This window comes from Cebidichthys violaceus, unplaced genomic scaffold (assembly GCF_023349555.1).
Source record: "Cebidichthys violaceus isolate CVI_PGR_0920_01 unplaced genomic scaffold, fCebVio1.0.p SCAF_69, whole genome shotgun sequence".
NCBI classification, from domain to species: domain Eukaryota; kingdom Metazoa; phylum Chordata; class Actinopteri; order Perciformes; family Stichaeidae; genus Cebidichthys; species Cebidichthys violaceus.
This window is the reverse complement of record NW_027176916.1, coordinates 308804-323554: the sequence shown is the minus strand read 5'-3', so window position 1 is coordinate 323554 and position 14751 is coordinate 308804. Positions and strand designations below refer to the sequence as shown.

General features: G+C 44.0%; 1 protein-coding gene across 9 annotated transcripts in view; it reads left to right on the top strand.

The window, feature by feature from the left end:
* The window catches only part of rapgef6 (Rap guanine nucleotide exchange factor (GEF) 6), a 336552-nt gene that overhangs the window by 13763 nt on the left and 308038 nt on the right, over nt 1–14751 (top strand). For all 9 annotated transcript variants that reach the window (XM_068735024.1, XM_068735023.1, XM_068735022.1 and 6 more), the window contains exons 2-3: nt 13286–13356; nt 14106–14162. In XM_068735024.1, the coding sequence (XP_068591125.1) occupies nt 13286–13356; nt 14106–14162 (128 nt within the window). The remainder of the gene's footprint in view (nt 1–13285; nt 13357–14105; nt 14163–14751) is intronic.

Here is a 14751-nt window from a genome sequence, read left to right as displayed (position 1 = left end):
AGAGAGAGTTGTGCGCGCCGAAAGAATCCACATTTAAATGAACGTTTGTTTACAAGATATTCAACCTTAGTTTCTTCATAATGCATGTAATACTTGACGTGTGTCTTTACACTACTAGTAGTCCATGAATATGAGACACTAGGTTGGTTTGATGGTCTTTTGGCACGCTCCTTGTCTTTTTGGATTCTTCGCTGTTCGTTTTTTTTGTTTGTTCTTGTTCCTCTGGCGTTGTTGGAGAACAATGAAACAAACGACGAGCTTCATCGAGCATAAACGCCTTCGGTCCGTTGCCTTTTACCGCAGCCTCCGCGGTCCGTTACGCCGCTCTGCAAAAAGGCAAGTAAGCGGCAACAGGTTGCCCCGTGTCCATGCAGGCCGAATGAAAACCGAACCCTGAGTGTACGTTCACTTGAGTTGACAAAACAAGTCAACGCTCCCGTCTCATCCTCGCCCTCGTGCCGTCATTTTAGAAACAATTAATTCCCCTTAAAGTGCCATGACCCGGAAAGTGACCGCGTCCGACCCGGTGTCGTTCACCGACGAGGGTCAGATCGGCCTCAGTGGCCCGAGTGACGCTGTGTGTTCATGAGGAGGAAGTCCATTGACTGAGAGCAGACGGAGCTGTTGAGTAGGCTTCACTGAGGAGCAGATGGAGACGGATTGATCGCTTCCACACACACACACACACACACACACACACACACACAGTGCAGACAGACAACCCAACGACGACGTCGAGGTAAACCGCTCCTCCCCCATCGCTTCCATAACAGATGCGTGAAACGTGCGACTAACGGCGGGCTAATACCCACCGTCCCGTAACTCACATCCGCTTTTATTTTGTCTTATCTTGTCGTATAATTGGAGCAATTTTCCTGTCATTTGTAAGGGTCGATTGATGTGAAGCTGCGCTGGTGAAGTTTGCCAGAGGAACACTGCGTTGCTTAAACTGATCCGTAGCGCTCTTAAAGGGACAGTGCACCCATAAATCAAAAATATATTGGGGAAAAAATGTTTTATTTCTGACTTTTTTTTTGGGTGAACTGTCTCTTTAAGAATGGACCGTCAGTCCCTCCGGTTGTTCTTCCCAGTGGCCAAAAGCATAAGCCTGGTGTGTTGACATGTGTGAACTGTTAGTGTGTGTTTTGATATACAGTATACAGACTCCCGTCTTCGTCTCGACTCTGGTTGGATCCATGGCTGGATTCACCGGGGTGGTCTGGACTGCATTAGCCTTTCTCTCTCTTTTTCTTTTTTTTTTTTTTTCCCCCCTTTCGCCTGGTTTTCGAGGAGGAAACTATATTAGTCCAAGAGGCTGAGGAAGTCTCAAGTACCGACGGTCGAGTACAGCCTCTGTGGCCTAAATCTGTATCCACCGTTAACTGGAAGTCACATTACGTCTCCGCGGATAAGAAGCCGTTCACCGCCAGGGATGTGTGTGTGTGTGTGTGTGTGTGTGTGTGTGTGTGTGTGTGTGTGTGTGTGTGTGTGTGTGTGTGTAACTCGATAACGTGATGTCGGCTTCCGTTGTTGTGATTCAATGCGACGCTCCACCAAATTTTCCATGCAAACGTATTCAAACGATACGTGAAAGGTTGGCGCTCGTTTATGTGCGGAGTTGTTTTACTGTCTTTTTGGGGGGGGAAACAACCAGAACAACTGGATTCGGAGAAGAGTTTGGACGTGGACAACCGTGCTCAGATTTCTTTTAATCGTGTCCTTTTAGCTTTTATACCTGTTTTTATTAAGAAATACTGCAAATTTTAGTTTAATATCTGCACTGAGTGAACGGCTTCTAGGGCTTAACTGCTGACAATCTGCACTAAATTACCCCCCCCCCCCAACATAAATGGTGGCTTTCAGGCCGAACCCTCCGTTTATAGGAAGACTTTTAAAGGATGACGGCGTTTTTTATATCTGACACACGAGTCCAGTTTCTTTAGTGTTGGGCTACATCCACACTTACTATGTTTTTGTTCTAAAACGGCATTTTAAAAAATAACAACAACAACAACAACAGTGTTTAAGCGGCGTTTCAGAGATAATGTAGGCAGTAGTGGCATTATAAAAAGGCAGAATTTAGGCTACAGGGTCAACAATGCCTGTTTTTCATTTTTCCATGTTTGAAACTAACCACTGGTGGTCGAGGCTGTCCATTTAGTTTTCTCCCCGGGAAAGGGTCATGTGATAGGGGCGTGACCAGACGGTGAACTTCAATGAGGAAGTGCCTTAAAGCTGCATTCTCTCTAGTGTCCACCAGGGGGCGACTCCTCTGGTCGCATAGAAGTCTAGTCTAAAATGACTCTACTTCTCTCTTGATTTATTCCCTCAGTAAACATTGTAAACATGAGTTTATGGTCTCAATCTCTAGTTTACAGTCTTCTTCAATACAGCATGATGTTCATTTAGTACATTATGCTCCATTTAGAATCAGACCATAAAGCAGGGGGTGATTTAGGGGGCGGGGCTACACGGTGATTGACAGGTCTCGACCAGAGACGTATATACGTTGTCTCTTCGTCCCTCCTCTGCAGTCCAAGTATGGTCACTTCCTGTTCACTGGTTGCAAAAATCCAAGATGGTGACGGCCAAAATACCGCACTTTAGGCTTCAAAACCACAGTCCACAAACCAGTAAGGGACATCACAATGACTATGTCCACTTCTTATATACAGTCTAAGGGGGGGAGGTCATGACACGATAAGAACTAATCAAGCAGTGTCTTCGTTTCTGCTCAAACGCAACCAAGCGCACCTAAAGTTCTCTGTGGATCCTTAGTAGTGGGTAAATCTAGCTGATGTCTGTGCTGCTCTCACCAGAGAAACCATCCATTCCAGGTTCACCTGGTTCCTGCAGAAAACATCTTGAAACCCAACCAAACCAAAACCAGAATGAATCCCTCGAGTCCCACAGGCTGGCTGAAGCTAGCGAGCCCAGCTGTGAAGCACCTTTCAGTCTCCCACGCGAACACCGAAAACGGTTTGAACGCCGCGCTGCTCGCCTCTCTGTTCTTTGGATTTTACAGTGAGTGTGAGAAGCGGAGCGGAGCTGTGCCTGTCTGAACAGATTGGTGAAAGAGATCCGCTATCTGTCTCCACATCTTGGCTCTGCGACGAGCCCGTCTGTGGCGATAAGAGCCGACGGCTATGTGCATCAGCTGCTCAAAGTCCCGCAAGAGAACCAGAGCTGCAGCTTTCTCTCGCATGCTTCTTCACGTTTGCGGCTGCACATTTTCTGTTTGTGTGGCGGCGCCTAAACTTAGCAAGGCCACCCCCGGACTTCACAAGAGCGGTTAGTTAGAGTGAGCGCCGTCGTCTCTTTAACATCTGCTGCATGGAGCAGACGTAAAAAACCAGCAGAGATGGTGAGGGATGACGGGGGGGGGGGGGGGGGGAAATGAGACAAATGAGTTTTAAAACCGCGTTCGGTGAAAAGCTGAGTCGATTTAGTGTCAAACTCTCAAAAGTTACAGCTTGAATAATTGAGATTAACTACGGAGTAATGCTAAAAGCAGAGTAAATGTAAGATCCTGTAACAAAGGTGCAGACTGTGCTCTTGTCAGGAAAAGGAGATGATAGACGAGCTCAAGCTGAGTTGGTAATGAGAGGGAACGGAAAACACTCTCTGGGAAATGACTTGACGGGTGTTTAAGATGCCTTTTGAAATTTGTGAAAACCCAACAGCTAATTTGGGCAGAAAGTATAGAGTGTAATTAGCGCAGATGAAACATTCAAATGTTCACAACCTCGAAGCATTTTTGTGTTGAACATAGTCATAAAAACATCAATAGAGACATTTAGCGCCTGTAGCCAAAATAAACTGAATCCCTACAGCACAAGTGAAGAAGGTCACATGACGCCACTCAGGCCGGTCTCATCCAGCGCTCGTAGCTATACTTAAAAAGTAATGCGACGTAATTTGTAGATATCCAACGAAATTATTTTGTACGAGTTTCCACTTAATCATGAACGAGGAAGTATAAAGACCGCTAGGACACGACGCAAAGGAGGATCTTTTCCGAAACCTATTTCACGATCTTTTCCGAAACCTAACTATTTCACGATCATTTCCTAAACCTAACTATTTCACGATCTTTTCCGAAACCTATTTCACGATCTTTTCCGAAACCTAACTATTTCACGATCTTTTCCGAAACCTATTTCACGATCATTTCCTAAACCTAACTATTTCACAATCTTTTCCGAAACCTAACTTTTTCACGATCTTTTCTTAAACCTAACTATTTCACGATCTTTTCCTAAACCTAACTATTTCCCGATCTTTTCCTAAACCTAACTATTTCCCGATCTTTTCCTAAACCTAACTACTTCCCAATCTTTTCTTAAACCTATCTATTTCACGATCTTTTCCTAAACCTAACTATTTCACGATCTTTTCCTAAACCTAACTACTTCCCAATCTTTTCTTAAACCTATCTATTTCACGATCTTTTCCTAAACCTAACAAAGTAGCTTTGTTGTCTAAACCTAACTAAGTTATTTCCTGTGAAGAAGGAACTTTATTTTGAAAAGACTGTATGCACGTAGCGAGCGTAAATGGACACGCGTTGCTGTTCTTTCGTAGGGAAACGCACACAAAACGAAGAGTAACTTTGCCTAATATTAACGTATCATAAGAACCGATGTACGATGTTTGAAACAACCCAACCACCTGTGAAATATCACACTCCAAACAAAAAGCCTAAAAAGTGAATGTACACTTTTCCACACTGCCACAGAAAGTTCATTGCAGGCAGAGGAAGAAGAAGAAGAAGAAGAAGAAAAAAAAAGACGTCCTATGCCAACTTCATTCATTCTGCAGCTAAGATTACATAAAGGGTCATACTTTCCATTTGTGTGTGGCAGAGTTTTTTTGCGCCTGTGTGGCTGCTTGGTTTGGCTGCTGGAGGGAAGGCAGCTGGTGTGGTGCATTCTGGGACTCACTCTTACTCTCTAGTTGGAGTAAAGGAGGAGCTTAATCCAAAGTCAGATTCTAGGACAGAGCCTGCAAAGTGACAAATAAAGTAGGATATCAGTTCATCCTTCACGAGGGAGGAAGTGATTCATCTGAAAGACTTGTGTCTCCTGATGTCAAAGGGACCGTCTTCTGAAGAGGAAGTGTTCTCACCCTCTATTCACATCTATTTTGGGACGTTCGTCGTCCGTTTTATCTGTTTTTAGGGCTGTTATTTTCTGCCAACGCCACGTGTTTTGACAGGCGTTTACTGTTAATGTAGTCGTGCAAGTCTGAGTCAAGTAAAAAGTCCTCCCCTCTGTTTCCATAACCCGCTCCACCACCGGCACCGCCACTGTCGTCACTGGGCTTTTTTATTATTTTTCATGAACCCATCCTCCTTTTTAGCTTTCAGCGCGGAAACTCTCAGTAAGATCAGGATCCAGAACTCACACACACACACACACACACTTTAAAATGATCACACTCGTGTGTTTGATTCCGCAGGCTCACAGATAAAAAAAAAAAAGGGTCTTCCTGCGAGCAGTTCCAGGCCCGTCTTTTCTAAAATAATGTCTTAGTGTTGAGTGTCGGAGGCTGATGAGCTGGTGAGCCAGAAGAGGGGATTTAAGGGATTTAAGTGCAGCAAAGTGCGCTTGAAACCTCACACTGATGCTGACTGATAAGTCCGCGCCGCTCCGGCGGGATCAGAGTTGACCTCGTGGGTTTGAAACCATCGAGGCTTTGGGGATATTAACGGTACATATCGGGCTTTGCGTCGAGCTTTAACTTGAGCCGTCCTGTAGGGAGATGCAGCTAAAGAATAAACGTGTAGCTTGTATTACAGCCGTCATATAAGCGCCACAAACATCAGCAGTCAACTTACTTTATTTAGCAGATGTTTCCACATCAGCTTAGGGCTTAGGGCTGGGTAAAATTACCAATGTCTCAATAACGTATATATCATATATCACAATATTATGTTTCCTGTTAATTCAAGAAACAGTCTGTGAAATAACCAAAATGGTTTTGTTTACTTGACAAGTGAAAAGTATTGAATATTTTCTTGTTTAATTCAGAACTTTAGTGCAAAAATAATCAGATTTTGCTGAGAAACTTGAGTCAGTATGTGCTTGTTGTTATTCATATTTAGATGACATTGTGTATCATGATATTTTATATATACGATTCCACTGCAAGACGCTAAATTATCATATTGAGTTATCATCACCCGGCCCTTCTTCGGCTCACGTATGGATTTCATCTCTCAAAACATTGAAATTATAGTTTAAATAACAATTTAAACAAACGAAGGTAACTAGGTTGTTTCCTGTGAAGGCGGACCTTTATTTTGGAAAGACAGTTTGTGCGTTACGAGAGGAAATTGAAATTGGACTTTGGTAGGAAAACGTACGATATAAGATTTCATATGAATCATTGTTTGATTATTAACTCGGTGGTGGAGCGTCACGCATGTATGTGCAATACATAGAGAGCCCAAGTCCCTCCCTTTCACGTGGACCACCAAGGCAAGGCAAGGCAAGTTTATTTGTAGAGCACATTTCAACAACAAGGCAATTCAAAGTGCTTCACATAAAACCATTAAAAGCATCAAAACATAATGCAAAAGAAAAGGAGATTTAAAAACAATTAAGGACATTCATTGAAACATTAAAAACAGTCATTAAAACACTAAAAAGCTGGTTCAATCAAAGGTAGCAGCAAACAGAGAAGTCTTCAGTCTGGATCTAAAGGAGCTGAGGGTCTCTGCAGACCTGCATCTTTCTGGGACTTTGTTCCAGATGTGTGGAGCAGAAGAACCGAACACCGCTTCTCTATGTTTAGTTCTGACTCTGGGAACAGGAAGTAGACCGGTCCAAGACCACCTAAAGGGGTCGGGATGGTTCATAAGGTAGCAGCAGATCAGAGATGTATTTTGGCCCTAAACCATTCAGTGCTTTATAAACCAACAGCAGGACTTTAAAGTCAGTTCTTTGTTGAACAGAAAGCCAGTGAAGACCTCAGAACTGGAGTGATGTGATCCACTTTCTTGGTCTTAGTGAGGACTCTGACTGACTTTTTACAGAGACCTGTGAACACACCGTTACAGTAGTCCAGTCTACTGAAGATAAATGCATGGACAAGTTTTTCCAAATCCTTTTGAGACATAAGTCCTCTAATCCTTGATATGTTCTTCAGGTGATAGTAGGGTCCTTTTTAATTTGGAAAGAAATCTGTATTTTATCTCGTTCTGCGCGTCAAGAAAGTTGCATTTTTATCATAAAACTGCTAAAGTATAAGAATGTGACGACGCGTAATAAGAACGACGACGCACCCAAAAGTCACATTTCATCCCCGGATGTTCTCGCGTGAACAAAAGTTCTCGTCGCTGGATAAAACACATCGGGGAAGATAACGGTACATGTGTGTGTGTAGAACATCGATGAGTTAGCCAGCTAGCTCGCTAGCTAGCAAGTCAAGCTAACGGCCACGTTGTTGTCGGTGACATACGACAAACTGAGAAGAATCTATTTTTTTAAATTGACAAACGTCGTACGTTTAGCTCGCGGCACAATTCCAACGAGATCAAAACAACGTTTGTCGTAATAGTTAAAAATAAGGACGTCATCGTCTGCGTGTGATTTCTCTCCGCAGCTTTAAATCCATGTTTTTGTCATAAATCACCAGATAGACCTTCTTCTATGAACTCTCCTCAGGATTAAACATGTCCGCTCTTATGAAGCTTCGTGCTCCCTGTTATAAGCGGCTCATTGTTGGCTGTGGGAGCGAGTCGCTCCAGTGTAATGTCAATGTGAACATGGCGGCGGGACGTTAGCCAAGCTGTTTGTTCTGCTGCCGTTTGAATGGACGCGTTTGTGTCGTCCGTCTACAATGTCCTCTCTGTGTCGCCGACGGACCCGACCGGCATGCTGTACATTCTGGTGGAGGCGTGAGTGGGCCGGGAGGGGGGGGGGGGGGGGGACTCTCCACAAAGACGGTCCTGGTTCCTCCATTTCTTTGGGCCTTTTCTCGCCACCGTACGGTCGTGACGTGTAAATTTAAACAAGCGTGAATGAAATATAAGACATTCAGGGTTTTCTCTCTCACGCTCCTCAAAGGGGTTTGAAAGAGTTTCACTGGCCTCAGGAACGTGGAACGCTCACTTTAAACGCTCAGATTATGGAGCGGTTTGGTTATTGAATCATAAACTATGTTGTGTCGTTCACCACGCCCATACTCAGACACTCCCACTTCACTTCTTTCACTTTGCTTTCACAGTTGTGAAGTCTACAGTGTTTGACTTCACATTTTAGTCTCTCTTTTTATTATATTATAATTCTGTTTTTAGTTATGCCACATACAGAATAACGGACCGTTGGAGGTCTTGTTCTCTGGCCCGTCAGCTGACGATACCCGGGTCAGGATTCTGGATCGGGATAAAGAAGCTCAATAAGTTCATCGTGGTGAATTTTGGTTATCGGGATAATCATGAATATGATCACGAGGTATCATGGTAGATACTTCGAGCCTGATTTTTGTTTTATTAATTCATTTTTCCTTTTTTAATGCAGCGTTGCTTTATGCTTCATAATTATTATTATTATTTTTAAATATTTTGTTATTGTTTTTTCCCACTCAAAGAAGTTGCGTGTCCTCTGTTATACAATAAATATATTTGTTTCTTATTCCATTATCATTTTAAGAGTTTTCAGTGTGTTTTGACGATTGTCGGGATAATATCGTAAATTGCAAATTTTGGGATAATTGTGGCATTAAATTTTTCCGTGGGCGGGTGGGACGGTATTGTTTATAGTTCATACTTTCATACTAAGCAACAAGAAACCGACAAAAACAAGACAAAGGTTTTTCATAGTTGAAATGTGAAGAAGCAGATCAAGATATAGGACATATATCTGAGACCATATCTCAGTAATTTATGGAAATATAATAACAAATATTTCTTTTTGTCAAAAAAATGTGTGGACAAGAGATTTTTTAATTGTTAATTATGGTTTTATTTTTAGCCCAGGAGAAGTTGTCCCAATCGACCCAGGAAGGCAGAATATTTTGGGAAAATCCAAGAAAAGTTTATCCTTTTATTAGTTTAACAGCAAAGAAAAGAAAACCACTAAAATATGAAGCTAATCAAAAAGTAAAGGTGTAATAAAATAACTTAAAATATAAGTTATAACAGATATTATGGGACTGAATGGTTGAGTTCACATTATTGCACATTTGAAGAGTTGATATTGCACACTGGTGTCCATTGATATGGATTTAGTCTTTCCATCTCTGTTCCAGTAGCCTGTGAGTAATTAAACACACACACACACACGCACACACACACACACACACACACACACACACACACACACACACACACACACACTCTGTTAAAAGACATTCTGGTGGGTGGGACACCAAAACCTCCGCACTGCAATAACTTGCTTCTGTTCTCGTCGGGGAGCTGCAGCGGCTTGTTCTCCAGTGAGTAACAGGAAGACTTCAGTGGACCACATGTCACAATGTCTGCTGTCTGAATAAAACACACACACACACACACACACACACACACACACACACATGCTGCTCTTACTGGTTTCACGTCACCTTTCTTCTGCACTGATGTGATGTAAGTAACACTCAATGTGTCACACGTGTCGGTAGGAAGATAAACGGTCTCTGCTCGACGAAATCTTATCTACTGAGGGATGTTTCTGCCAGCAGGTGGCAGCAGCACTGCAGGTACCTGAGACACACACACACACACATACACACACACACACACCAGGACCAGCACAGCGGGCTCAGAGCATCACTGCTCATCTGTCTTGTTATTTGGTTCAACTCCATCTTTTAGATATTTCTGCAGAGTTTTTTTTTGAGTATCTTAATCTCTTGATTGACAGCTGGGCAGTCGTGACACTTGATGTGGTTTGATTCTGCACTTCAAGTGACACGCCCTCTTTGTTCTGATACTCACACTGTATCAGTGTGATATAATAAAGATGTATAGTAAAAATCGACGGGTTCCAGATGTTCTTCATGTTCAGGCTGGTTTCAGTGGATTCGGAGCTCAGTGATACTCGTTACTCTGAGACGTTGGAAGCAGTTGTACTTTTCTAAAACGTTCCGTTTCTACCTAATAACCTCTGACGCTAACGTTAGCAGAGCACGTTAGCACAGGGCTGCAGTACTCAGGTCCGGTCTCATCCGTTGTACCTTCTCGTCTACAGGAACACTGTCGTTCCTTAACCTCATCGTCTTCTGTCTCGTTCCTTAACCTCGTCGTCTTCTGTCTCGTTCCTTAACCTCATCGTCTTCTGTCTCGTTCCTTAACCTCGTCGTCTTCTGTCTCGTTCCTTAACCTCATCGTCTTCTGTCTCGTTCCTTAACCTCGTCGTCTTCTGTCTCGTTCCTTAACCTCGTCGTCTTCTGTCTCGTTCCTTAACCTCGTTGTCTTCTGTCTCGCTCACCTTAGCAGAGCTTCAGTTGGGATTTAAACTAATAGAAACGCAGTTGTGGACGTGACTTTGATAGTTCGGTAGGATCGGATGCACCAGAGATATTTTATAGACGTGTGTGTGTGTGTGTGTGTGTGTGTGTGTGTGTGTGTGTGTGTGTGTGTGTGTGTGTGTGTGTGTGTGTGTGTGTGTGTGTGTGTGTGTGTGTGTGTGTGTTAGATGTTAGATGCACTCTGTCTCTAGAGATACGTGGATTTACACTATACTGCTTTAAAATACAGGGATCAGACCACAGCTACCACACCCTACTAGAGAGAGAGAGAGAGAGAGAGAGAGAGAGAGAGAGAGATGTAGTAATGTGATCTCTCTCTGTCTGTCTTTGTCTCTCTCTCTCTGTCTCTCTCTCTCTGTTTTTCTCTCTCCCCCTCTCTCTCTGTATGTCTCTTTCTCTCCCCCTTTCTCTCTCTCTCTCTCCCCCTCTCTCTCTCTCTCTCTCTCTCTCTCTCTCTCTCCCCCCCTCTCTCCCCTCTCTCTCTCTGTCTCTCTCTCTCTCTCTCTCTCTCTCTCTCTCTCTCTCTGTCTCTCTCTCTGAGACAGTCCTGCTATCTGTCTGTCTGGTCTATTGATGAGCTGCTCCACACTAGTCGATATGTTGAATGGGGACAGCTGGCTTCATGAGCGTGTGTAGAATTATTAGTAGTAGAAGAAGAAGCTACTGTGTTTGTTTCTCAATCTCTAGTTTACAGTCTTCTTCAATACAGCATGATGTTCATTTAGTACATTATGCTCCATTTCAAACAGACCATAAAGCAGGGGATGATTTAGGGGCGGAGCTAGACAGCCTCTTCAAATATGACGATATTCACGACTATCCCGACTTCTTGTGATCGTTTTTTAAATCCCCTTATTGTCCCAACCCTGGACAAAAGCCGACAGAAGTGCTGAGCTCGTCAGTCCTCACACCGTGTGTGTGTGTGTGTGTGTGAGACATGTGTCATCATGGAGACTCCCCCTAAACTCAGAATAAATGTGTTTTTGAATCAGGCAGAATATTAAATGTAACCCAGGAACACCCCCCCCCCCCCCCCCACCCCCCCCCCCCCCCCATGCTAGCTCGTCGCCTCAGGCCTGTGTGTCCCGACATACACACACTTACTGTACATGCACACACACACACACACACACACACACACACATGCACGCTCAGCATGGTGACAGGAGTGCTTACTGCAGCAGTTTGTTGTGCTCACTAACCCAGTTAACTGTGAGTCGATAGTGGGCTTTACTCGCGTGTGTGTGTGTGTGTGTGTGTGTGTGTGTGTGTGTGTGTGTGTGCTCTCTGCCTCGGGATCAGTGAGCGGAGGTCAGTGCTCCGGTCGGGTCCAGAGCTCTGAACTCTCCTCTGATTGGTTCGGACACGGCGTCCGGTCTCCAGCGTCCAAAAGATGCATTGACTCAAAGCTGCAAAACGCATGGAAATAATGAGCCACCAGTGTGTAGTAATCATGCTGAAACAGAACAGTTATCTGTTTCTTAATTCATCACTTTATGGAGCTGAACGTAGCTCCATACGCCTTCAAATTAAAGAAGCTCCGGTATCTCTGGCCTCGTGATTCCTGCGCTGTTTGCTTGTGAAAAATAAACCAACAGTCCAGCTTTATACCCGCCAAAGAAGAAGCTTAAATGGGCAGTGAAGGAGCGTTTTGGATGTATAAGATGACCGGGTATTAAGATATGCTTTAAAGAAGATCTTAGTCGAGTTGATTTAATCGATTTAATCTTTAAAACGGGAGTTTTTCTCCACGAAAGCGCCGCTTTAAATTCTCGTGTTTGTCAGAGAAACGTTGTTCTTAGTTCACCGAGACCAAAACAACCGACGGAGAGGAGGCGGCCCTAACGAGAGGGAGGCCACGTTTCCTAAGTGAAGCCCTCAAGGTTTAAAATCTGGACAGAGTTGATGACGATTGATATCGCGCACATATTTTAGCTCATCAGCTATTGTAGAAATATTCTGAATCATAATAATGAAAACCGTGATATTTCCTAGGAAGGTTCTCTGCAGGCTTCATTCAGGAAACGAGGAAGATTAAGACCTCACTCCCTCTCTCCTCCCTCCTCCCTCCCTTCCTGTGTGAGACAGAGCCATCAACACGTCGGATGTGTCCTCGGTGGTCTCTCTCTTATTGATTGGGATGTGTTGCTGTTACACAGCTGTAACAACATGCTTCTTACATACGTTTATTTCTTCATCTGTCACCAACCTGCAGCCGTTACAGTGTCTCTCTCCAGTCTTTATGACCAGACCATGAGTTTTCATGTTTTCATTTACAGCATGAACACACGTTTAAACATCTGTTCATGCTTCACACGATGTATTTGAGTCTGTATTTGAGTGTCACACACACACACACACACACACACACACACACACACACACACACACACACACACCGGTCCACCTGTTAACAGCCCTGTGGCCTCAGGAGCTGCTCTGTTTGTTTGATCCTACCGATGCTGTTCACACACACGCACACACACACACACACACACACACACACTCTCTTAATGTTGTGACAGCTGGCCCTGATAGGGTACTATTTAAAGTCCGTGGGTGGATGTATCTGCTGCCGTGTGTGTGTGTGTGTGTGTGTGTGTGTGTGTGTGTGTGTGTGTGTGTGTGTGTGTTCTGTGAGTCTGGTTTGAGGTGTCGTGTGGACCGGTCCAAGTGTCTTCTGTCAGAGACACGTGATTTACTCGCTGCCCAGACGTTCCACTCGCTCTCACCAATGATCCGATCTCATAGAAGCCTCCACTCTCAGCATCACACGTTTTTAAACTCCATGTTTGTTTTCTTTCTGTCCCTGCAGGACCTGCACACCATCTACTGCCACCTGTACCACATGGACGTCCTGTCCCACCTCAGGGAACACCAGCTCAGGTTTTTTGTTCTTTACTCTTTTGATTTCTATCGAATGGTGTGTCAATCACGGCGTCAGATTATGAGCCTTCAGGCCCTCTTTCTTGCTTGCATTGTTACAGGCGACACACCTTTTTTTTTTTACACAAACGGGTTTAGGAGTGCTTTGCCCCGGGTCGGTCCCCCCCCCCCCCCCTCGGGCATCTTTCAGACATTCGCTGGTTCGTACTGAGCGTGCTCCAGATGTCCTGGAACGTGTTCTTTGTTCTTCATCATATGAAGCCCCACAGCAAGATGCTTAAAGTCACTGTGAGGAGCTGTTAACTGTGAAACCGTCTCAGTCTAATACTGATGCATCGATATGTGACCTGTTGGCTTTTCTTCATAGTAATTCTTGAGCTTGTTATCGGGGCCTCCAGCAAGAGACCAGGTCCACGGTGAACAGGTCTTAAAACCTGCATTCTCTCTAGTGTCCACCAGGGGGCGACTCCTCTGGTCGTGTAGAAGTCTAGTCTAAAATGACTCTACTTCTCTCTTGATTTATTCCCTCAGTAAACATTGTAAACATGAGTTTATGGTCTCAATCTCTAGTTTACAGTCTTCTTCAATACAGCATGATGTTCATTTAGTACGTTATGCTCCACTTAGAGTCACAGTCAGAGCTCAGTGCCTTTTTTCTGGGGGGGGGGGGGGGGTGTGCGGATGGATCTGTCCGTCGGTCGACTGTAGAGAACCGTGTGAGTGAACCTCTTTGTCTCCTTCCGTCTCAGGTCGATGTGCACCTCGGCCAGGTACGAGCGGCATGAGGCTCACCACATCCTGTTCTAGTAAGTAGACGGAGCAGGAAGCTGTCTGCTGAGGAGAGCTCGCTCAGTTGTTGTTTGTTGTGTATTTTTTTTAATTTAACAATCACACTGACACTCTGTAGCTGCACTAGACTGCATTCAAACTCTATAGCAGCAAGATTTAACTCATTCAAAATAGCCTTTTTCACGTTACAGTTCTTTTCTTTACTCCTACACCTCCTTCCTTCAGTCCGATGTCTTTCTAAAACAGTCTTATACTCTTTGTTATTATCAACAAATCCTTTTAAAAACACCAAAAACAACAGGCTCACTCATTACTACTTAAGAGCTGATAAATAGAGCATCTGTGCGCGTGTTTATGCTAATGAGCAGGACGGATTAATAATTTGTTTTGGTCTTTTAAAAATACAGAATATAACTCGATTGACCCTTTTAAAAAGTTCAGCTTTTGTTTGTTAGACCGGGTGACGTTTTATTAAACCTACTTTTCTAAACGTTAGGATCTCACAGAAAGAGAAAATATCACAAAGATAAAAAGGTGGATTAAAGCTGAATCATCCCCAAAATGTGCTGCTTGTTGAATAAACTTTGAAACTGTCCAGTAAGACCT